At 36.8% G+C, this 25,301-nt stretch overlaps 1 protein-coding gene across 6 annotated transcripts in view; it reads left to right on the top strand.

Moving 5' to 3' along the window:
• Positions 1-25,301, top strand: part of PARG (poly(ADP-ribose) glycohydrolase) — a 132,339-nt gene that overhangs the window by 43,367 nt on the left and 63,671 nt on the right. For all 6 annotated transcript variants that reach the window (XM_049645364.1, XM_049645361.1, XM_049645363.1 and 3 more), the window contains 2 exons: positions 12,837-12,929; positions 16,174-16,331. In XM_049645364.1, coding sequence (XP_049501321.1) covers positions 12,837-12,929; positions 16,174-16,331 — 251 coding nt within the window. The remainder of the gene's footprint in view (positions 1-12,836; positions 12,930-16,173; positions 16,332-25,301) is intronic.

The raw sequence follows: 25,301 nt of genomic DNA, 5'->3' as shown, positions 1-25,301 counted from the left end.
AAGAATAGGTGGATCTCAAAGATCTTGATAATTCTGACTTAAGTGATTTCTTTTTAATTTCTGAAATATGAACCTGTCTCTCAGATTTGGGATGCTCTAGAGGTAGCTCTGGTAGGTTTTAAGTGTATTACAGGTAAAAAGTTTTAGGTATATTATAGAAAGCTCAATCCATATGCAGTTTAATTTCTTTTTTTGGGAGAGAGAGAGAGGCCACAAGTGAGTGAGGGGCAGAAAGAGAGGAGTGGCAAAGAGAAGAAGAGGGAGAGAGAGGGAGAGAGAGAGAAAGAGAGGGAAAGAGAAGCAGGGCTCACCCAAAGTGGAGCTTGTGTTTTTACTGGAAGAGGGGCTGGAGCTCACAAACCGTGAGATCGTGACCTGAGCCGAAGTCGGATGCTTAACGACTGAGCCACCTAGGTGCTCCAATTTATTTTTCTTTGGAAGGGAAGAAGGAAAGAAAAGAGAAAAGAAAAGAGAAGGAAAGAAAGAAAGAAACTCTAGTATTTGCCGTAAGCAGTGGAGATTCTCATAGACAGTAGAGAGGAGGAAGAGGAAAATTTGTAAAATACCTAACTATGATACAAAATGTCAGTTAATTTAACAAATATTTTTATTGAGAATGTTACATAATGTTACATATGAATATCACTGTTCTAGGCATAGTGAATCAACATAAATCGTGTCTTAAAGGAACTTCTAGTAAGCACGAGTAGGCATATCCGTAAATAACTACAATATAAAGCAGAAAGTCTTAAGTGTCTTGTGAAAAAAAAAGTACAGATAAATTGTAAGAGGGAGAGTTACCTTCTACCTGGTGAATAAATTTGGATAGACTTTGAAGCAACATGTTGTTTAAGCAGGACATCAAAAGGTTAGGTAAGTTTTAAAGTTGAGTAGGAAAGGGGCACCTGCGTGGCTCAGTCGGTTAAATGCCTGACTTTGGCTCAGGTCATAATCTTGCGGTCTGGGAGTTTGGTCAGGTTCTGTGGTTGACCGATCAGAGCCTGGAGCCTGCTTTGGATTCTGTGTCTCCCTCTCCCTGCCTCTCCCCTGCTCGTACTCTTTCTCCCAAAAATAAACAAACATTTTAAAAAATTTTTGAGTAAGAAAGATACAGGTGTAGCACAAATTGTATCTGTGGCAGCACAGGTAGGTGCTAGTGGTGAGTAAATTGCTGAGTTGCCTGGTATGTAAAATGCCCAGAAGGTGGTGTGTGCATGTGCTAAACGAGACTAGATGAACATTCTAGGGCCAAATAGTTGGTTATTAGTTCAAAGAGTTTGCCCTGTATTGTAAAGGCATTGAAAAGCATTGAAAGCTTTCAAGTGGAGCAGGGACACACCTGGGTGTACTTGGGCAGAAACTGAAGGTGGGCCAGCAGTAGGGCAGCAGTTAGATTGTTATAGCACTCTTGGGGAGATTGAATGAGGGGCTGAGTCAGGGTAGCTTAGTAGTAGCGATTAAGAAGAGGTAATGAATATGTAAGTTCCTGCTGGATCAGTCAGTAGGACCTGGCAGTTAATTGATGTGGGGGTGATGAAGAAAGAGGGAGGCTCCAGTAAGGTAGTGATTTACTGGCCCATTAGATTATGATTATTACTGTTACTTTGCATTTGTGTGTGGGGCTTTAGAATTCATAAAACACTGTTACATCTGAGCCTTCATAACTCTGTAAGTTAAACAGAGTTAGAATGATCCTTATTATGGATGAGGAAATTGAGAAAGAATTGAGAAATTTTTTGTTAACACAGAGAGTAAGTGCAGATCTGCACCTCTATAGTCTACCAGTTTCTTGGCCAGTGCTCTGTACTCTAAAACCTGGCAGACAAAGCCCTGGCATCTAGTCCTGATTTATGCCACTAAGTGTGAGTGTGGGAAATTGCTTTACCTTCTTTGAGCTATAGTTTCTTTAGAGTTTTTATGCTTTCTATTTTTCAGCGATACTTTCAAGATAAAATGTGATGTTTTTCTTTTCATTAACTCTTTATTCAGCAAATAATGAATACTAAATACTGTGCCTGGTACTGGAATACAAGCTGTATGAAATACATTCCCTGCCTTTGCAGTGTTTCACAGATGAGAGAAGAGGGAAAAACCATGTAAATAATTATAATCTATAATAAGTGCTATAATACAGGTATGTGTGTGTGACTATAGAGTCACAGAAGAAGGAGCAATTAGGAAAACCAGGGAAGGCTTCACAGGGAAACATGAACCAAGTCTTGTTGCATATTTAGTCATTTAAGTGTAGTAGAATGTTAAACAAGTAAGAGGGTAAAATATGTATCATCATAATCGTAGCTACGATTTCTTGAAAGCTTCTAAAAGTCCAGGAACCCCAAGGATTGCTGGTAGCTACCAAAACTAGGAAGAGGCAAGGAAGGATTCTTCCCTAGAGCTTTCAGAGGGCGAACGACCCTGCCAGCACCTTGATTTCAGCCTCCAAAACTGTAAAAGAAGAAATTTTTGTTGTTTTAAGCCACACAGTTTGTGCACTTAGCTTTAGCAGCCTAAGGAAACTAATACAGTGTGACAGTGGCATGAGAATCAAATTGTGATAAGCACTGAATAATATAGGATTGTTGAATCGTTATATTATATACCTGAAACTAATATAACATCGTATGTTAATTAAACTTCAATAAAAACAAAATGTAACAAAGAAGCAAATGGCTCAGTGGACAGCCAAGAAAACCCATGGTCATATAATCATTTGATTTTCAACAAAGGTGCCAAAGCAATCGAATGGGGGAAAAGAAACCTCTTTTTAACAAATGGTGCAGGAAAAACTGGATATATGCATGGGGGATATACATATACTTTCCCCTACACAGCATGTATGGAAAATAATTCTAAATACAAAAGCTAAAACCATAAAGCTTCTAGAAGAAAGCATCTTTATCACTTAGGCAGAGATTTCATAGGACTCAGCATTAGCCATAAAAAAATTAATGAATATTTGTCACCTAAAGGCATTAAGAAAATGAACAGACAAACTAAAAACAGGGCAAAATATCTGCAACAAGTTTACCTAACAAATAAATGAATTGTATTTATGTATCCTAAATACTAATACATAAGCACTAGAAAGGCTGAAACTAAAATGACCCAACTGTAAGTAGAGATGTGAAGCAAGTGGAATTCGCATACTTTGTTGTTGGGAGTGTACAATGATACTACTATGTTATATTGTGGGAAAGGTGTAGCAGTTCTTTAGAAAACTAAACCTTTAGAGGCGCCTGGGTGGCTCATTGGTGGTTCAGTCGGTTATACAAGCAATTCTTGATTTCAGCTGGGGTCATGATCTCACGGTTTGTGGGATTGAGACAAGGCTCGGAGCTTGCTTGGGATTCTCTCTCCTTCCCTCTCTCTGCCCCTCCCCCACTTGCACACGCTCATGTGTGCTTGCGCTCTCAAAATAAATAAAAAGCATTTAAAAAATCTTAACAAAGAAAACTAAACATTTACCTACCCTATGACCCATTAATTCTGCTCCTTTCTATACCCAAGAGAAATGAAAGTATGTACACAAAAAGTCTTGTGTTTATACAAGAAAGTTATAGCATCTTTCCCTATTGGCCAAAACCAGGAAACAGCTCAGTTGTCTATCAGCAAGAGAATGAATAAACAAATGGTGGTGTATTCATACAATGGAATAAAATAATAAAAGGGAACAAAATCACTGATAAAATATTGTGTTGAGGGGGAAAAAAGCCTTCCATAAAACAGAACAGGTCCTTTGTTTCCAACATATGAAGTTTTACAAGAGGCAGAACTAATCTATAATAGAACAAATTTAGAACAATGGTAGTCCCTCAGGTGTGGGGATAGGAGTTTCCTGGGAAGGGGCATGAGAGAACTTTTAGGGTTTTGATAATGTCCTATATCTTGGTAGGGGTCTGGGTTATGCAGGTGTATACCCTTGTAAAAATTTGTTGAATGGTAATACGCCACTTAAGTATACTGCTTAAGGTTAGCTTATTTCACTGTATGTAAATTTTACCTCAAAGGAAAGAAAACTGTAAATAAATATTAAACTAAATATTAAATTTTAAACTATACTGCTTACTGACATGCAGGCTGAAGTGATGAAAGTACTGATGTCCCCAGTTACTTCAAAATGCATTTAAAAATGGATTGATGGATGGGTAGATATATGACAAAAGTAAATATAGAAAAATGTAATCATAGAAACTACTGAGTGTATGAGTATTCAGTGTATAGTTATTTTAACTTTGCTGTTTGGTTTTTGTTTTTTAGAGAGAGTAAGTGGGAGCAGGGGGTAGAGGGGAGAGGGGAAGATGGAGAGAGAATACAGATCTTAAGCAGGCTCCATGCTCAGTGCCAAGCTGGACACGGGGCTTGATCTCATGACCCTGGGATCATGACCTAAGCTGAAACCAAGAGTTGGACTCTCAACCAACTGAGCCACCCAGGCGCCCCTTTGCTGTATTTTTAAAATTTTCATTTAATGTTGGGAAAAATAGTTACTATCAATAGAGAATTATACATCTATACTATGGAGTACTGTGTAGCATTTATCATTCTATTACATGGAAGGACTTCTATGGCTTTCTCTTATGGCTAAAAAACAAGCCACAGGAAAATATAGTATACCATTTAGTTAAAAACTAACAAAGTTGAGCAGTTATTTTAATTTCAGAGTCATAGGATTATGAGTTTTTTCCTCTTCAGATTTTGGGGTGTGATAATACTTTTTATTTTGAAAAATTATTTAATAACATTTAAAATTTAATTTAATAATTAAATAAAATTATTTATATGTAGTCTAGACCTTACATATAAAATTTTTTTGAACATTTTCATTAAAGTAGATTATTAGTAATTTCAGAATTTTACTGGGATCTAACTAGGTTTAGACCAGTAGATAAAATGGAATGGCTTAAGGTGTTTATTATGTTCACTGATTTGTGACTGGACACTTTTTAAAAGTTGTTTGCTATGAACTGTTTGAAGAAGTATATCTATGGAAACTTCCTCCTTTAGTAAAATGATGGTAGTTTCCTGATTTTATCAGCTACAGATTTCACTTATTCTCTCAAAGTTCAGTAGTCATTATTTATTTAATACTTTCTGTGTGTTAGATACTGTACTTAGGCACATATGAATATGTCTGTAGTGTTAGAACACATTTCACAGATTTGGTTTTAGTTGGTCAAGTATTCTGTGAAAGAAGAAATAAGTAAACATCTCTTATTTGCATTCTTCTAGATATTTAAATCATTCATAATGTTTTGGCATTTGGCAAATCAGTTACTTTATTTTAGTAGTTTGTCCATGTTTCTGTCTGCTAAAGGACTAGCCTTTCCACAGTCACTATGATGACTGCCCTTCAGGGTTAAGGCTGACCTATTGAGGGGGTCCCAGAGAGAGCATAGAGCTTTGTCTTCATTCCTGGCACAGTGGCACATAATAAATACTCAAGATTTTTGTTTATTGGCCAGTTGAATTAACAAGCAGGTTTAAAGTTTAAAAAGAAGCAATGAACTAAATAGTATTATAATTTTGGAACTCATTGTGTCAATTTTGAATTGAGACATGCATAATGGATTTGTGGGACTAGAAAAAACACAATACACGCACACACATTCATATGCAGAAACACTTGCTACATATAATTATCTATGCAGACTTTCCAGTAGAGGGCAGGGCTTTACTTTTGGGAAAATTTAATGAAGCTCTCCTTTTTACTATCTTATGTTTATTTTCCTTATAATCATCATCACCATTATTATAAATAAACATAATATATGATGTATTATAACTGTTATTTATTGTTTAAGGTTCTTGTTACTCTGCAAGTGAAGAAGTTATTTGCATTTTAATTTTTTAATTAAAAATTTTTTTTAATGTTCATTTATTTTTGAGAGAGAGAACACAAGGAGGGGAGGACAGAGAGAGAGGAAGACACAGAATCCAAAGCAGGCTCCAGGCTCTGAGCTGTCAGCACAGAGCCTGACACAGGGCTCGAACCCACAAACTGTGAGATCATGACCTGAGCCGAAGTCAGATGCTTAATCAACTGAGCCACCCAGGTGCCCCGAAATTATTTACATTTTAAAAACCTTTCACCACTTGTATCTTGGTTTGCAGTATACAGATTAATAGTAAATAATAATTTGTAAACGGTAACATTCACATAAAAATAATAATATGTGAGAGGGCTTGAGATCAAGGTAGCTTTTTAAATTATGCATTCTGTCTCAAGCAGTAGTTGGGTTGGTTATGTTCTCAAATGACGTTTCTTATGTTCTTGTTTTTGTTTCCAAAGCGGCTTTAGACATAGCTCTGAAGTGTTGACAGTTGTGAGGAAGTCCAGTACAAAAATGCTTTATCAGATAAATAAGTGATATTTTAAAGCTTGTGACAGTCAGCAAAGCATGGCAGCAACTACTCATATGTCAATTTTAAAAGACAAGGACAGGTGCCCAAAGGAGAAGCAGCTGTCAGCCCATTTAGACACATAAGGTTAAATGTCTTGAGGTTAAAAATGTTTGGGTAGACATTTCTCCCCATCTCTCCTGCTTAATATAGCTAAAAACCCTGGACACTATATAAACATAAGAAGATTCCAGGGTGCCTGGGTGGCTCAGTCAGTTGGGTGTCTGACTTGGGCTCAGGTCATGATCTTGTGGTTCAGGAGTTCGAGCCCCATGTCGGGCTCTGTGCTGACAGCTCAGAGACTGGAACCTGCTTTGGATTCTGTCTCCCTGTCTCTCTGCCCCTCCCTTGCTCGTGCTCGCTCTCTCTCTCTCTCTCTCTCTCCCCCCCTCAATCAAAAATAAAAACATTAAAAAAATTTTTTTATAACTATGAGAAGACTCTGAAAGGTGGAGAGAAGACTGACCAACAAGGGTCTGTGGGGCCCTAGAAAAGATACAGTAGAGGCCTGGTGGGGAGGTCTAACTCTTACCCCCAACTGAGTAGTACAGGATGCCTCCCCCACTCTTCACCAAGTAAAAAACCTGACTTTCTACTCTGAACTGGCAGTAATGAGGCAGCTCTTGCCTTCCCCTGTTACAGAAGACCTGCTAAAATAAGATTTAAATAAGATCTAGAATCTCACAACATAATACCCACAGTATCCAGATTTCAACCAAAAATGACTCCTTACCAAGAATGAGGAAAATCCGAGTTGAAATGAGAAAAGACAATCAATAGATACCTACCTTAATATAAAACAGATATTGAAAGTATCTGACGAGATTTTATTTATTTATGTATGTATGTATTTATAAATGGTTATTTTTGAGACAGACAGAAAATGAGTGGGGAAGGGGCAGAGAGAGAAAGAATCAGAAGTTGGCTCAGGCTCAGGGCTGTCAGCACAGAGCTCGATGCAGGGCTCGAACCCATGAACTACAAGATTATTACCTGAGCCTTAATTGGACACTTAACTGACTGGGCTACCCAGGCGCTTCTAGGATTATCTAACAAGATTTTAAAGCAGCCATCACAAAAGGCTTCAATGGGCAATTATAGACCTGCTTGAAACAATGAAAAAATAGTTCTAGCAAAGAAATAGTAGCTATGAAGAAAAACCAAATGGAAATTTTAGAACTGAAAAATAGAATAACGGAAATTTAAAAAATGCAGTGGATGAGCTCAATGGAGAAATGGGATGACAGAAGAAACAAATGGTGAACTTGAAAAAGAACAACAGAATTATTCATTTGGAACAACAGAAAGGGAATAGACTGGATAAAAAACAGTTTTAGGACCTTTGGTGAGCTAGTATCCAAAATCTATAAAGAACTCACCAAACTCCACACCCAAAAAACAAATAATCCAGTGAAGAAATGGGCAGAAGACATGAATAGACACTTCTCTAAAGAAGACATCCGGATGGCCAGCAGGCACAGGAAAAGATGCTTAACGTCGCTCCTCATCAGGGAAATACAAATCAAAACCACACTGAGATACCACCTCACGCCAGTCAGAGTGGCTAAAATGAACAAATCAGGAGACTATAGATGCTAGAGAGGATATGGAGAAATGGGAACCCTCTTGCACTGTTGGTGGGAATGCAAACTGGTGCAGTCTGAAAAACAGTGTGGAGGTTCCTCAAAAAATTAAAAATAGAGCTACCCTATGACCCAGCAATAGCACTGCTGGGAATTTACCCAAGGGATACAGGAGTGCTGATGCATAGGGGCACTTGTACCCCAATGTTTATAGCAGCACGATCAACAATAGCCAAATTATGGAAAGAGCCTAAATGTCCATCAACTGATAAATGTATAAAGAAGTTGTGGTTTATATATACAATGGAATACTACTTGGCAATGAGAAAGAATGAAATATGGCCTTTTGTAGCAATGTGGATGGGACTGGAGAGTGTTACGCTAAGTGAAATAAGCCATACAGAGAAAGACAGATACCGTATGTTTTCACTCTTATGTGGATCCTGAGAAACTTAAGACCATGGGGGAGGGGAAGGGGAAAAAAAGAAAAAGGTTAGAGAGGGAGAGAGCCAAAGCATAAGAGACTCTTAAAAACTGAGAACAAACTGAGGGTAAATGGGGGGTGGGAGGGAGGGGAGGGTGGGTGATGGGTATTGAGGAGGGCACCTGTTGGGATGAGCACTGGTGTTGTATGGAAACCAATTTGACATTAAATTTCATGTTAAAAAAAAAGCCGGTTTAAGGACCTTTGGGACTATAACAAAAGATCTGATGTTCATGTCGTTTTAGTACCACAAGGAGAGGAGAAAGAGGACAAGGCTGAAAAAATAGAAGAATTAGTAGCTTAAAACTAGAAATAATAGCTGAAAATTTCTCAAATTTTACAAAAGACATAAACCTGCAGTGTGAAGAAGACAAGTGAACCCCAAACAGGGGTTCCATGCCAAGACTTCCTAAAAGTCAGACTTCTGAAAAGGCAAAGAAAACATTTTGAAAGCTTTAGGAAAGAAATGACACATTGCCTATAGGAGAAAAACAATTTGAATGATAGTGGATTTCTCATCAGGAAACATGGAGACTAGAAGGAAGTGATAAAATATTTTCAAAGGACTAAAAGGAAATTGTCAACCCACAATTCTATATCCAATGAAAATATTCTTCAGGAATAAAGGGGGAAACCATGATGTTTAGATGAAGGAAAAGGGAGAGACTTTGTCATTAGTAGACCTATCCTAAAAGAATATCTAAAGGAATTTCTTGAAACAGAAAGGAAATGATACAAGATGGAATTTTGGAACATCAGGACAGAAGAACAACAGAAAGAGTAAACATGTAGTCAATATAATAGACTTTTCTTGAGTATTTTAAATTGTGTTTGACAGTTTATCTTTAACTGTTTTTCAAAAATAGTATGGTCTAATGTGGTTCTTTCTATGTAGGGAAATTTGAAAATTATAAATGGGGCAGGATAAAGGGACTTGAACTAAGGTAAAATTTCTGTCCTGGAATTGGTAAGATGTTGACACCAGTAAACTGTCGTAAGTTATATATAATGTAATGCCTAGAACAGCGAATAAAGAAAAAATCTATTCAAACAGATGTACTCAGAAACATTTTAGATAAATAAAAATGGAATTCTAAAACATGTTTAAGTAGCCCATAGGAAGGAAGAAAAAAGAACAGATAAATAGAAAATAAAAAATGAGGGGCGCCTGGGTGGCGCAGTCGGTTAAGCGTCCGACTTCAGCCAGGTCACGATCTCACGGTCCGTGAGTTCGAGCCCCGCGTCAGGCTCTGGGCTGATGGCTCGGAGCCTGGAGCCTGTTTCCGATTCTGTGTCTCCCTCTCTCTCTGTCCCTCCCCCGTTCATGCTCTGTCTCTCTCTGTCCCAAAAATAAATAAACGTTGAAAAAAAAAAAATTAAAAAAAAAAAAAAAAGAAAATAAAAAATGAAATGAATATTCCCTAAATTAAATGTAAATTAAGTGATCTAAATCTACCAATTCAAAGAGATTTACAAAGTGGGAGCATTTGGTTAAACATCCAACTCTTGATTTCAGCTTAGGTCATAATCTCGTGGTTCATGGGATTCAGCCCCATATCAGGCTCTGCTGACAGGGCAGAGCCTGCTTGAGATTCTCTCTGTCCCCCGCTCTCTGTCCCCCTCTCTCTGTCGCCCTCTCTCTGTCCCTCTCCTGCTTATACTCTCTCTCTCAGAATAAATAAACATTAAACAAAAAAAGAGATTTACCAAGTGAATAAAAAAGATGCACTGTATGTTGTTTATAAGAAATCATTTCAGACATAATGATATAGGCAAGTTGAAAGTAAAAGACAGCTTTACTTGTGACGGCCCAAAAGTGTAAACAAACAAAATGTCCCTCAGTGAGTAATGGTTAAACAAATTGTAGTATATTCATACCATGGAATACTACTTAGCAATAAGGGATTAACCATTGATACTTGTGTCAACTTCAGTTGATTTTAAGGGCATTATGCTGGATGAAAAATTCAGTCTTTTTTTTTTAAATTTTTTTTTTACTGTTTTATTTATTTTTGGGGCAGAGACAGAGCCTGAGCAGGGGAGAGGCAGAGAGAGAGAGTGAGGCACAGAATCCAAAGCAGGCTCCAGGCTCTGAGCTGTCAGCACAGAGCCCCACGTGGGGCTTGAACTCACAAACTGTGAGATCATGACCTGAGCCGAAGTCGGACGCTTAACCAACTGAGCCACCCAGGCACCCCCAAAAATTCAGTCTTAAAACGACATATACTGTTTGATTCCATTTATATAACATGACAAAATTGTAGAGATGGAAAACAGGTTAGTGGTTGGTAGGGCTTAGGAATGGTTGGAGGAAGGAGGGGGGTGACTAAATGGGTAGCAGGAGAGAGAGATTATAGAGAAAAAGGTTTGTATCTTGATTTTGCTGTTGGTTACACAAATGTACATGTGATAAAAAATAGCATAGAATGATACACACTGTACCAGTATTAATTTCTGTTTTTTGATATTATGTAAAATGTAACCATTAAAGAAAACTGGGTCAAGGGTAAACTGGACGTCTCTATACTATTTTTGCAACTTCCTATGAATCCATAATTATTTCAAAATATGTTTTAAGAAGCAAAAGGATGAATTATAAGTACGAAAAGTGAATTTTTAAACAAACGTGTTAATGTTTTCTGCATTTTCAGGCAAAGGAAAGCAAGTATCTTTAATGTGTACCTCTAAAATAGTAGGATGACTTCTATGACTGTATTTTTTTTCAATTTAGTTTTTATTTTTATCATAATAAAGAGGCTTATAATGAAGAGGCAACCATTGAACCACTTCAAACTCTTTTTTTTTTTTTTAAATGTGTTAACTTCCCATTATAGAGGATTAGGATTTAGCTATCATTCACTTCCCCCTTCACCGTTAACATAAGCGTTATTTCTGCTTCCCATTTCCCACTATAGTTATCATATTCATTTCAATTAAGATCAATATTCTGGTTTTTAAACCAGGGTGGTAAAAACACTGTTCATATCTAAGATATGATTGCTTTTCTAGCACAACTTTTTGTTTTTCCCAGAATTAATAATTGTCTTGTGTTATTCACTTAGTTTTCTAGGTATCTGTGATTAATTGAATCCCAAATTCCCTGAATTGTAAATATCTTTCTGTTCATTCTGAATATTAGTTTTTCTACTGTCCGAATTTAAAGAGGGAGGTAAGTGTAGTTTGATTTTTAGAGCGCTGGATAAAGAAAATTCTTAGTGTTAGAAATTCCCTCTAAAACCAGAGTAAAATAACTTGTTACTTTTTCTGTTTACACACATACCTTGTACAGCTGCAGATAGGCGAATGAATATTCCTTTATTCTAGTTTACAGCAAAGAAAATCTATAGGTTTGTGAAGAGTCTGTATTCTCAGTAATCCCATGGTCACATAGAGAGGTGGTGAGAGCAGTGGAGTGGAGGTGAGAATACTTGGGTTCTAGTTTTGATTTAATTACTAATTGACAGTCTCAATCTAGGATAGTCAGGTAACCTCCTTGGCCTCAGTTTTCTTTTCTCAGTAATAATGACAGAATCAGACTAGATAATAAGTGAGACTTTCTTTAGTTCAAATGTAATTTTAAGTAGAGAAATGTTTTACTTTAATCTTGACTGTTAACAAATTAATTTCCAAATGGTTAGTTAGTTAATTCCAAATTGGTTAATTTCCAAATTAACAGTATTATCATTTTTAGTACTTTTAAAGAAATGCCCTGACTTTTTAGAGAGAAATTGGATTAAAAGACCTAATTTCTAAATCCTGTAGAGATGGGAAATTATAAAAGTAAAATGGGCTGTGAATGTTATCTTTGTTGTGCATCACATTATGATATGGGAATTGTGGTTTTAACTTCCCAAGGGTGCCTAGAAAAGGAAAACTCTAAGGTCATCAGAAACTTCATTGTTTACTACCCAGTGTGTTAGATTTGAAAATTATACTGTGCTCTGAAATAATTTTTATAGCTTTTATGGTGATTTCTTTTAAGTTATAGACTATTGAAGCTAGATGGATTCTTGAGGTTTCTGAGAGAATCCTTACTGGTCTAGCAGTTTTTAATTGTAAGCAAGGGCAGGATGTACTGTTTTTTATTTGCAAGTGTTTTATTTAATTATAAATGTTGATGTGAGAGAGATGTGATATTTGGGATACTTAATTAGTTTTCAGAGGTTATTGAGGTAAATTACATATATTTGAAAATGAATTTGTAAGTTTACCTGAGTTCACCTTAGTGCTCATATTGGTGTACTTTTACATGAGTTTGATGATACTGATGTACGTTATGGGATCCTGTGAAAAGCAGGTATGTAATTTAATTTCATAATAAACATCTGTTCATTTGTTATTATTCACTAAAATATTTTATTGGTTTTCAGGTACTTGAAGAAGCAGAAGCTCAACATTTATATCAGTCGATTTTGCCTGATATGGTGAAAATTGCACTCTGTTTGCCAAATATTTGCACCCAGGTTAGTAGAAATAACTTTTTCCCCAGTAGCTTTCTTGAGACTCACAACTGAATTTCTTTTAAACTCTAATGGTCAGGGTCGAAGAGAGAGATAGGAAACAGTTTGTGTCAAAGAGTATGAGGAGTTTGCTATACTGAAGAAAGGGTTAGAGGCTAGAGGGAATGCTGCAAAAGGACATTAAAAATGCAGCATTCAATTTCTGAGCTTCAGTTTACTCTGTTGATATTTGCTTACTTAGACTTCCTATTCTCTTTTTGTTTAAACAGTCTCTAACTTAAAAAGAGGTCATTATCCCAAAACATACTAATGGATTTAGAACAATTCAAGTTTATTTATTTATTTTGAGAGAAAGACAGAGAGCTGGCAAGCAGGGGAGGGGCAGAGAAAGGGGGAGACACAGAATCCCACACAGGTTCTGTGCTGTCAGTGCAGGGTCCAACACAGAGTCCAACACAGGGCTCCAATCACAAACTGTGAGATCATGACTTGAGCCAAAATCAAGAGTCGGACACTTAACTGACTCTTGATTAATACCAGATTCTTTCTTTCATTTTTAAAAGTTGAAAGCACCATGAGCTGGGCACCTGGGTGGCAGAGTTGGTTAAGTGTCTGACTTCGGCTCAGGTTATAACCCTGCAGTTCGTTGGTTCGAGCCCTGCATCAGGCTCTGCTGACAGCTCAGAGCCTGGAGCCTGGTTTGGAGTTCTGTGTCTCCCTCTCTTTCTGCCCCTCCCCACTCGTGCTCTGCTTTCTTTCTCTCAAAAATACATGAACATTAAAAAATATCTTAAAAAAAAGAAAAGTAAATCTCTGCTGTGAAAATTAACATTTCAGTTTGATATCAAAGTATATCTTTGGCAAATTGAGCTGCATATGTTGTTATTTAATGACTTATCACATCAACATTCTCTAGACCAAATCTAAAAGGTAAATTTTAGATTTCTAAAAAGGAAATTAAAGGAAACACATTTTGGACATGAACTTTTTGAAAAATCTTGGTTCATATTAAACCACTTTTATTTTTATCTAGCTAAGCATTTGATAATCAGATTTACATCTTCTAGGGTGCCTTGGTGGCTCAGTTGGTTAAGCACCCAACTCTTGATCTCAGCTCAGGCATTAATATCAGGGTGGTGAGTTCAAGCCTGGTTATTGGGCTCCACACTGGGCATGGAGCCTACTTAAAAAAAAAAAAAAAAAGATTTACATCCTTCAGTTTTCCCCAAGTATGACTTTTTAGGATTTCTCCTCTAAGAAAACAGAAATCAGTTATTCTATCTATTTATTTATTAAAAAAAATTTTTTTTAATGTTTATTTCTGAGGCAGAGAGAGACAGAGCATGAGTGGGGGAGGGGCAGAGAGAGAGGGAGATAGAATCTGAAGCAGGCTCCAGACTCTGAGCTGTCAGCACAGAGCCCAATGTGGGGCTTGAACTCACAAACCATGAGATCATGACCTGAGCTGAATGAAGTCAGTCACTCAACCAACTGGGCCACCCAGGTGCCCCAGTTATTCTATTTAAAATCATACTGTTGATTATTTGGGGGTGAAGAATGTTTGCATTTATCATTCATTAAGCCTAAAATATCACCATTAATTTTTAAACTCATTTTTATGGATAACTTCATAAATAGTAGTTAAAAGCTCTTTTTTAAAAAAAATTAATGTTTGTTTATTTAGAGAGTGCTCACACATGCACTGGGAGGAAGGACTGAGAGAAAGGGAGACAGAGAATCTTAAGCAGGCTATGTGTTGTCAGCGCAGAGCCAGACATGAGGCTCAGTCCCACAAACTGTGAGATCATGACCTGAGCCAAAATCAAGAGTTGGACTCTTAACCAACTGAGCCACCCTTGCTCCCCTAAAAGCTCATTTTTAGCTAAAACTAACAGTTTGCTTTAAATCATTGATACATTGTCACCTTTTCTAAACGCATTTCTGAGTTGTAAATAAATGCATAGGGTGGGAAATGGAAATCAATATGAGGTCTCTGTTTCTTCTTTCTTAGAAATGGTAATTGCTAAGGCCTAAAAGGAGAGATTTTTGGAAACTATAATGATTCTTTAGGTTTCCCTTGTTTGTTTACCTTTGTATTTTCACAAGGGAAATAGTTGAACTGCAAATTTAACCTTTTTCTAGGAAACTTTTAGTCTAGCATTGATGTACATTTTCTGTTAGAAAAAAGTTGCTACATCATTGTACTTTTGATTTGTCTTGCCTGCCTTTCCTCTGTTTCACTTTGGTGTTGATTGCTGAAGTATGATCAGGACAGTCGTCTATGTATAGTATACCGGTTTGAGATGAATGCACATATCCAGGATTTTTAGTTCTGGATCTTACTGAAAGGTAGAAAGAAAAGCATCCTTAAATATTATGCTGGAGCATTTTAAAACTTAAAAACTGACATGTATACTGGCAGTTGGTCTTTGGCTTTACTATCATATCTTTAAAAACATATATTTTAAACATTTAAAGTAGAATAAAACCCACTGAACACAATACTTAGGTCCTGTGAATTTACTGAAAAGAAAAGATCAGTGAATTTGGGTTTGGGACAACTAGAAGACGTTTCAGTCATAAAAAATTTGAAGGAAAAATGTCCTGTATCTTCCTTGACTTAAAATGATTATAAAGGAAATACCTATCTTCTTACACATTATACATACTTGTGTATACACATGTCCTATTAATTGCTTTAATAAAATTAGATTTAGGTCTCAAAGAAATTGTCAAAGTGAAGTGTGATTCAGAATTGGAAAGAAAAGACTTATTTATTGAATTATTTTCCTTAGCATCATTTTATTTAGGACTACAATAGAAAAATTGCTCCGTCCAGCAATATTTAATATGAGTGAGAATAAAATTTAGCATATGCTATAATAGCTCCATTCGGTGTTGCAATTTCCCGTTTCATCTTTTGTTTTAATTTTTCATTACATGGATAATGTGTATTTATTTCTTACTTGCTAAAACAATCTTGTTTTCCACTAATAAGTAATGTTTTGTGTTCTCTTCACTATCATCATTATTGATTAGAAATCTGCAGTTTGTCAAACAAGTACACTTTTCCAATCATCCTTGATGAACTGCCCTTGACTTCAACAGTGTTGCTGATTTAAGAACTCAAGAGTGGCCTGAAATTATTCCTGCCTTAATTTAGCAAATGCAATTTGGTGCCTCTGCTTTTGAAATTGCTAAACTAATTATGGCTCTTCTTGTCTGTATATTTTGTTTCCTCTATCAGCCAATACCGCTCCTGAAACAGAAGATGAATCATTCCATCACAATGTCACAGGAACAGATTGCCAGTCTTTTAGCTAATGCTTTCTTCTGCACATTTCCACGGCGAAATGCTAAGATGAAATCCGAGTATTCTAGCTACCCAGACATTAACTTCAATCGGTATGTTTTCAGAGAACACCTCTTAAACAGTGAAATAGAGAAGGGTAGAAGGAACTAATATTTTTCCAGTGATTTGCCATAGACCAAACATTTTATGTCCAATTATCTAATTTAATCTTTATAATGCAGTGAGTTAAGTGGTATTTTTGCCATTTTGTAGGCAAGATCATTAAAGTTCAATGAAAATCTTTGTTATTATATAGTTACTCTCCATTATCAACACTAGAAAGGAATGGGGAAACAATGAAAAACAATGTCATTTGTATAAGAAAACTTATTTAAAATCCCAATAGGAGATACCCATTTTATACCATATTCTCTTTGTGTAAATGCCAATTGTGAGGGACATGTTGTTAACCTAGTTTTGAGTCAGTACGTTAGCTAAGTTTGTTTTAAGAGAATAGTATTTAGTCATTTAGTTCAAATATACAGTAAGCAATTTCAGTATTCTTCATAGTGTGTTAAGTGCCTTACAAGAGAAAGGACAAACCAGTTTCTGACTTCTGTGTCTTTCCACGAGGCTTTTATTCCTTCTTCGAGCATCAGTTCAAGTATCACTGTTTCTGATAGCTCTGATCTTGCCAGGATAGGTTTGTTATTCCCCTGGGTTCATATGATGGTCTATAGGTACCTCTATTCTATAAAAAAGAGGTACATAGCATTATGATACTCTATTATAGAAGGATATTGTTTGACAGAGGTTAATATACTTTAATAATAGTTTAATATAGTTTAGTAAAATTTTTTCTTGAGGAAATAACTTTTGAACTAAGTACAAAGGGTGAGTAGGAGTTTTTACCAAGGAGGAAAGGAGAGATGATTACATTCTGGGTGAGGGGTACAGCATGTTCAAAGGGACACTGTGATGAGAAGGACATGACATGCCCAGAGCCTGAGAGAAGACCAGTGCGGCTGCAGCACAGAGAGAGGACAGGCTGCAGGGGATGGGGGCCAGTAGGCCATCCTACTGTGCCTGCAAGGCCCTCCTAAGGTAATAAAAAGTCATTAAAGGATTTGGTATGGGAGGAGGGGGAAGCTGATGCACCTGATCAGAGTTACATTTTCAAAAGTTTGTTCTGATTACATGTGGGTACTGAGTGGGGAGGGGCCGAAGTACAGTGAGTTTACCCAGCTGGAGAGGCTATTGTGATGCACTAGGAAGGAGAGGTTGATAGCTGGGATAGTGTAGCAGTGGGGGTAGAGGTGTGATGATATTTGAAGAACAAGTCAGTGTGATAGTGACAAACTGTATCTGTGAGTGGGTGAAGAGAGGCATCCAGGGTTCTTCTGGGTTTGTACAACTAGGCATGTGCCTTTTGTGTTCTCTACTTTTCCTGCTGTACCACCTACTCTACTTCTTTATAATTGCTTGTTTAATCCTTTCAGTGGGATCTGAATCTTTCATTAAATTTCATGCATTGTAGGCCTTCAATAAATCCACATTGAGTGAATGAAAATAAAATTTATAGATGAAATGTTTGAGAAATTGACTGGTTAGTGGAAGAGTGTTAGGATTAAAACTAGATCCTTCATTTTTAGTCTATTGTCTTTTACTTTTCAAACTTCATCTTTAGCAATTAGGAGATATTTTATTTTTAAGCCATATATAGTTCAAGTTTTTGCCTTTGATTTCTTTAGCATTTGGGATAGAATTGAGAGAAAACACAGCATTGGTATCTGCAATTGCAATTGTGTAAAGAACCTGTTTATTAAATATAATTTTTTTTTGCTTATTTGAGAAATTGTTAAAGAATTTTTTCTACTCACTTGTAGTTAAGGGCTATGCATCTCTTGGCAGATTTTCCTTTTTAATACAGAAAAGGAAATGGACAAATTTGGTATGTAAGTAAACAATGGAAATTTAATTCTGTAGAAATGTAATTATCTGTTTCCATGAAGAGTATTAGTTATATTTATAAATCTCCATACAGTAAGTAGTCTCTCTGTTTATTTGGAATGAATGTTTGATTAGCTCCAGGATCACCAGGGATGCTGTAAATTATTCAAATTTCTATCCAAAATTCTGAAGGCCGATCCAGTGGTTTTGTGTTTTTCTGATTTTTGATTTTGGTAAGAAGTAGGTCTAGTTAATAATGCTTTAGAGTTAGTGTTTCCATAGCCACTTATAGTTTGTTTCCACAGGATGAGTAGTCAGCTAGTACATGTTTCTTGATTGTCCCTCAGATAAACCTTTGATATCTTAGTTATAAGCTTTCTCAGATTGATTCTTTGACTTAATTATATACCTTTTAAATTTCTTTTTTAGATAAGAGCTATGCATTCTCTTCCTAAGTTAAGGTTCTTTCAGAGAGACTCTTCTCCAAAAAAGTTATTTTGAAGATCTGTTATAGATATTTTCAAACATGCTAAAAAATAAAGAGAACAGTATCATGACCCCATGTTTACTTACCCAAGTTTGGTACTAACCAGAATTTTTTATTTTGCTCCATTTTCACCTATCCAACCCCACTTTATATATATATGTGTGTGTGTGTGTGTGTGTGTGTGTGTGTGTGTGTGTATAACCAAATTTCAGATGTTAAGTTTCACCCATAAAGAATTCAGTATTTAGGGGCACCTGGCTGGTTTAATTGGTAGAGCATGCAACTCTTGATCTCATGGTCATGAGTTTGAGCCCCATGTTGGGCATAGAGTTTACTTAAAAAAAAAAAAAAAAAAAAAAAGAGTTAGTATTTAAACTATTCACAGATAATGTTAGCCCTGTATCATGGTTAAATGTTTATAGCCCTTTCCTCTTTAAGAGCTTTAAGCTCTCTGTGGATGACTACAAATACACATTCCTCATCAGGTAAAACAAGAAAAAGCACAGAAAGAGAGCAGAAGATTAAGCATGATTTCAATTAGCAATTGTAGGCTTTCACAAGGAATGAAAAGTTACGTATAGAATATGATCTCAATTATGTTAAAATACCTGTATCTGTTAACATACCTCTATGTTCACATCAGTGCATGTATAAGCATGGAAAGTAGACTGACAAGAAAATGAATTAAAGTATGATTCCTGTTGGGTAGTGAGAGAAACACATTTAATGCTTTTACTTCATCCTTTACCGTATTTTTAAAATTGTTTTTAACAAGAATATATTACTTTTATAATCAGAAGAAAAATAGTTACAAGTCAATCATCAGACAAAGTTAATGAAAAGAATGGGTGATTTTTGTACTTTGATTTTGAGGTTGGAAGCCCACAGATTTTTTGAGCCTTTCCCAAACAGCTAATGTGGGTAGCTTCTTCCTTCCCTTCTATAACCCCATAGATAGGGTATCATAACCCCCCTTCACCCTCAGTGTACAGTCAGCGTGTGAAAGAAGCACAAGTCCACAGGGCCCTCTGAGGGCTGGGCACCTGCTACACTAGCAGCCTTCTTTTCTCAACAGTAATGTGGACCTCAGGTTTGGAACGGCTGACAGGTAGAAGTCAAGAAGTCTTGGGAAGCTTTGGCTTTTGTGACGTCCCATTTCCTGCCGCTATTACCAGAAGTTATATCAATTTTAATACATGTTTTGATTTTAAAGCATCATTGCTTTTCAGCTGAACTTCTGACAGGAGAATGCTGGAACGTCTTGGCAAAGGCGTGTTTATCTTTTTCATTGTGCATGGATGGGTGTTTTTCCTGAAGGCTGAGCTGGTTGGCTCTGAGTGTCAACTTGTTAGGCTTGATGGAAAAAGAGGCTGAGGAGTTTTTCTTAATGAAGGGAACATAGATTTGAACAATATAAGCATTTTATGTAAATGAGTGGATTTTTTTTGCTGGGCATTACGTAATGCCCTATTTCATCTCAAGTATCTCTGCTTACTCAGCACTATCTGGATTTTTTTTTTTTTTTTTTAATGAGTAATTTTTTTTTTTATTGTTCACACACGCAAGCGCGAGTGGGGAGGGGCAGAGAGAGAGGGAGACAGAGAATCTGAAGCAGGCTCCATGCTGTCAGCACAGAGCCCAATCCAGGGCTCGAACCCCTGAACTGTGAGATCAAGACCTGAGCTGAATTGGATGCTTAACTGAGCCACTCAGGTGCCCCATTTCTTAATAACAATACCTGATATTTATTAAGTACTTGCTATGTGTTAATCACCTTGCTGTTATTTTTTACTTGATGCATCAGTTTTATAAATTAGGTATTGTTTTCTCATTTTTCCCATGAGGAGATGGAGGCTTAGAGAGGGTAGGATTACTTCATCAAGTTAACTGGTACAATTGGGATTCAAACTGAAGATAAAGTTGGCTTCGAGAAGCTGTCTCATAACCATTCTGCTATCCAGCCTCCCTTTGAATGAACCAGATTAATACTTCTTAACTCATAGCTAATCAGAAACTAGAACTACCCTTAGGAATAATCCTTGGTCTGTAAAATGAACCAAAACTATTCATCAGTCTGGAGTGAGATCATGAGGGATTTAAACTTATGGTATCCCAATAGTATTTTCAGAAAATGAGAGTTTAATCCATTGGAGATTTGAAACCAGGCATATTCTTGTCTTCTGGCTGATAGATGTTCTTTTGATCACCAGAATGTTGGGCAGGTAAAGCCTGTGGTAGTTTCCACAATTGTTTTATAAGTCTTTATTTTTTTATTATTTATTTATTTATTTATTTATTTAGTTTTTTCAATATATGAAATTTGTCAAATTGGTTTCCATACAACACCCAGTGCTCATCCCAAAAGGTGCCCTCCTCAATACCCATCACCCACCCTCCCCTCCCTCCCACCCCCCATCAACCCTCAGTTTGTTCTCATTTTTTAAGGGTCTCTTATGCTTTGGCTCTCTCCCACTCTAACCTCTTTTTTTTTTTCTCCTTCCCCTCCCCCATGGGTTTCTGTTAAGTTTCTCAGGATTCACATAAGAGTGAAAACATATGGTATCTGTCTTTCTCTGTATGGCTTAACCACAATTGTTTTAAGGAATCCTGGCAGCACCTGGCTCTCACTGAGATGGTATGTGTTTAATCAAACCTAAACTAGCAAAAAGCAGGAATGATGACTATACATGATCATTGATGCTGTCTGTTGACAGCTTACTTTGATTCTATCTGTGGAAGTTTCTAGGTAGGGAATCTTCTATACTAATAGGTTCAGTGAAAGTAAATGACTTGTCAGTAAAACAAGCAGGACACTGTCTTCCATCAGACTCCATGCTCTTTTTGTTATGTCTCGCTTCTCGAGCAAAATGCTCTGAGTATGCTCCAGAGATGGAAAACAACCAAAAGTTCCCCTTTTTCATGTGACTTATGAAAGATCAAGTACCTAATTTGATGAGCCATTTGGTAAGCTGATTATGGAGCATTTTGTTGTGGTGGTGTTTTCTTTTTGGCCTAGTTGCTATTTATGATTATAGTTTCTGGCAGTTGGGAGTTGTGTGTGTGTGAGTGTATTTAGCCTCAAAAGAGCTATGGCTAGCTAGTTGATTGAATAAGAAAAATGGTTAAGAGTATGTGGTAGGAGGCTGATGTCAATAAATTGAATAAGTCTTCCTGTTTTTATTTATTGTTGTGTTCTTCCAGCCCTGCTTAGTTATGTTAAATACCCCTGACCTTTTCCCCTGCTTGCCTTTCAGGGCCTAAACATTCATATAAAGGCTTCCAATGTGATTAGCATTGATGCTTCTGAGATTGCTTAGAAACTGATGGTCAGAGATTAATTGTGGGTTGCAGCAGTGGTCAGCCCAGGAGGCTTTTACATCTTCCTCTTCCCTGGATTGAAAGTGCTTCTGGGGCCATATGGCAGAGTGCTTCACAGAAAAGCCAAGAATGACTTTGTGGCTGGGTTCCAGGTTATTATTTGCATCCATTTTAAAGTGGAAGTTGTAGTGCTTTGGGTTTGATTTACTGTGTGCTAATGGGATTAATCCTTAACTTGAAATCACATGGGTGTGTGCGTGTGTGTGTCTAGAATCCAATTCCAGTAATGTTATCAATATTCTATTCGGGGAAAGATTTTATTGAACTATGATTTTCCTTATATGTATGGAAAGAAAAACAATAGTTAATAAGCATCTGACCCTCAATTGACTTATTTCCTTGAAAATAAAAAGTTTTGTTTATAACAAAAAGTGAGGTTGCCTGACTGGCTTTTTCTGTATGCTTATTTTATTTTATTTTAACTTTTTTTAAGTAGGCTTCATCCCCAGCATGGAGCCCAACATGGGGCTTGAACTCACAACCCTGAGATCAAGACCTGAGCTGAGATCAAGAGTCAGACACTTAACCACTGAGCCACCCAGGCTCCCCTGCTTGCTTTTTTAAATACTCTCTAATTACCACACAGTTACATGTCAAAATGTCCTCCTTACATGTAGAGGGGTTATTGTGGTCTAGTTTATGTGCATGTTCATATGCATGCCTCCTGGCTTAAAATAGGCCTTCAAATATACACACCCAGGACTTGGAAACCTAAAAAAAGAAATTGGTGTTGAGAAGTTAAAAAATCTGAAAGTGCTTGGTTATTATAAGAAGGTCTTCATTCTCTCTGAGTCTCTCTCTCTCTGTGGGTGCCTTTTCTCTCTGGTGCATTTCTGTCTCTCATTCTTGTGACTTTCGCTTATGTTGTTTGTCCTTGTTTTTATGTGATTTTCACTTGCTTTCATACCAGGATAATTCATTTTATTTGGGTGTCTATGCATAGTTCTTTCAGACTTCCCTGTTGTGGAATTTTAGACTTCATGCAAGGGTTTTAAACCTATTTCATCTTTCCTGACTTCCTACCTCCTTGTCTCTCATTCCTTCCACGTCACATGGTACTTCATGTTCCATCCAGATATTTGGTTACAGAGTGATTTGAAATTAGGCTTGGAACAACAAATAAACAGAATACATTGAGATTCTCTTTGATTTTGTACCTTTAAGGTTAGGACCTGAAAAATAAACAATAGTGCTTGGGGCGCCTGGGTGACTTAGTTGATTAAGTGTCTGACTTCGGCTCAGGTCATGATCTCACGTTTATGAGTTCAAGCCCCATGCCAGGCTCTGTGCTGACAGCTTAAAGCCTGGAGCCTTCTTTGGATTCTGTGTCTCTGTCTCTCCCCTGCTTGTGCCCTGTCTCTTTCTCTCTCTTAGCTCAAAGCCTGGAGCCTCCTGCAGATTCTGTGTCTCTGTCTCTCCCCTGCTCGTGCCATGTCTCTCTCTCTCTCTCTCTCTCTCCCTCCCTCTCTCTCTCTCTCAAAATAAATAAACATTAAAAAAATAATAAGCAGGGGCGCCTGGGTGGCTCAGTCGGTTAAGCGTCCGATTTCGGCTCAGGTCATGATCTCGCAGTCCGTGGGTTCAAGCCCCGCGTCGGGCTCTGTGCTGACAGCTCGGAGCCTGGACCCTGCTTCCGATTCTGTGTCTCCCTCCCTCTCTGCTCCTCCCCCGCTCATATTCTGTCTCTCTCTCAAAAATAAATAAACATTAAAAAAAAAAAATAAACAGTGGTGCTCATTTGTAGTAGGTGATAATGACTGCCATACGATCTTCCAGGAAAGTCAGTATTGCTAGGGTAGTAAATCTATAGTCCCAAGAGTCTCTTAGAGTTACTAATTTGTCATTGTGGTTATGAAATATGTGAACTTCTATGCAATTTTATAAACAACTGACCACAAATAGAAGCAAGGGACCCTTTTTTATGTTTGGGGGAATTATTTCTTAAGGACAACAGCTATTTTCTCCTTACTACACAATAGTTCTGTGGAATTGAAACTTTTTTACTTTAATTGAATCACATAGTGCATCAGTTCATCTCTAAGAATAGATGGTGGCTGCCTTTGTATTCATACTGTTTCCCTCTACTAAGTAGTAAACCTAGAAAGGGATTTTGCAATGGTTCCCAAGATATTCATTTAGTAAATCACATTTATTTGATACTGGATGTTTAATTAAACTGCCAAGTGGCTTCTTCATTTTGACTATCATTTTGATTTAAATAAACTCTATCCTGGTTGACACATTGCATAAGAAACGAAGCTGAAATCTGCTCTCTCAAAGATCCTTTCTTTCAGCAGGCAACTGGATTTTAAGAGTATTTGTAATAAACATTTTAGAAAAGTAAGTTCTTTCAAATGAGTAAAAATGATCATATAGGCTCTCTTAAACTATTTTTAAAAATCAGCTCAATTTTATTGTACTTTATTTTTTGAATTAGTTCACTTTTAAATTTAGTTAAAATACTTTTCTGATGTTAGTATTCTTTTCAGGAAATAAATATTCACATAAATTGTTTTCTCAGAAATTTGACCCTGAATACAGAATTTCAGGTCATTGAAAACAGGATCATTTGAAATCTACATTTCCTTCTCTTTTCCTAATTTATTTCAGTTGCTCAATAGGATTTTCTCATGGAATTAACTTTTCCCTCTCTGCATAGTTACATAAGCCTGCTTTCCTAATCATGAAAAATTTCACCCATTTCGGCACTTATTAAAGTGAACTTTTACTTGAAGGGTTTCTGGTTGTAAAGCCAGAGTATATGACTAGAGGCAGATAAATAATAACTCATCATTTATAGCTCAGAATTGCTTTATAATTTTTAAATGCCTTTGGAAAGCTTGATCTTATGCCCAAAAGCATGCTTTTGTGTTTGAAATCCTTTAGTGAACTACTTATTCAGGTCATATGCTTCCAAAGCTCTGCTTTTCTTTCCTCAGGATAAATTGCATTATGTGTTACCATTAACAATGCCACATCATTTCAAAGGAAACTAAATTAAGTAGTGCAAGTCCAGGTTACTGGAAACTAGATGAGTAGGCACTGTTTTGGTCACTATGCAAAGGGTATATCTGTTTAATTACCAAAGACTGTCAGGCCCCAAATACTTTGTCATACCTGCTTGTCATTACTGTCACCACCCACTGCCCTCCCTCCCTGAATACAATCCTTTGGATTTTTTTTCAGGTACCATTTTTGTTCAGTCATTTAACTACCTAGCAATATTGTGAATTATTAGTGTTTGCCATTGGGAAAATAAGCATTTACT

The sequence above is a fragment of the Panthera uncia genome, chromosome D2 (genome assembly GCF_023721935.1).
Source record: "Panthera uncia isolate 11264 chromosome D2, Puncia_PCG_1.0, whole genome shotgun sequence".
NCBI classification, from domain to species: domain Eukaryota; kingdom Metazoa; phylum Chordata; class Mammalia; order Carnivora; family Felidae; genus Panthera; species Panthera uncia.
Note: the sequence above shows the minus strand (reverse complement) of the source record. Positions and strands in the feature narration are given on the sequence as shown.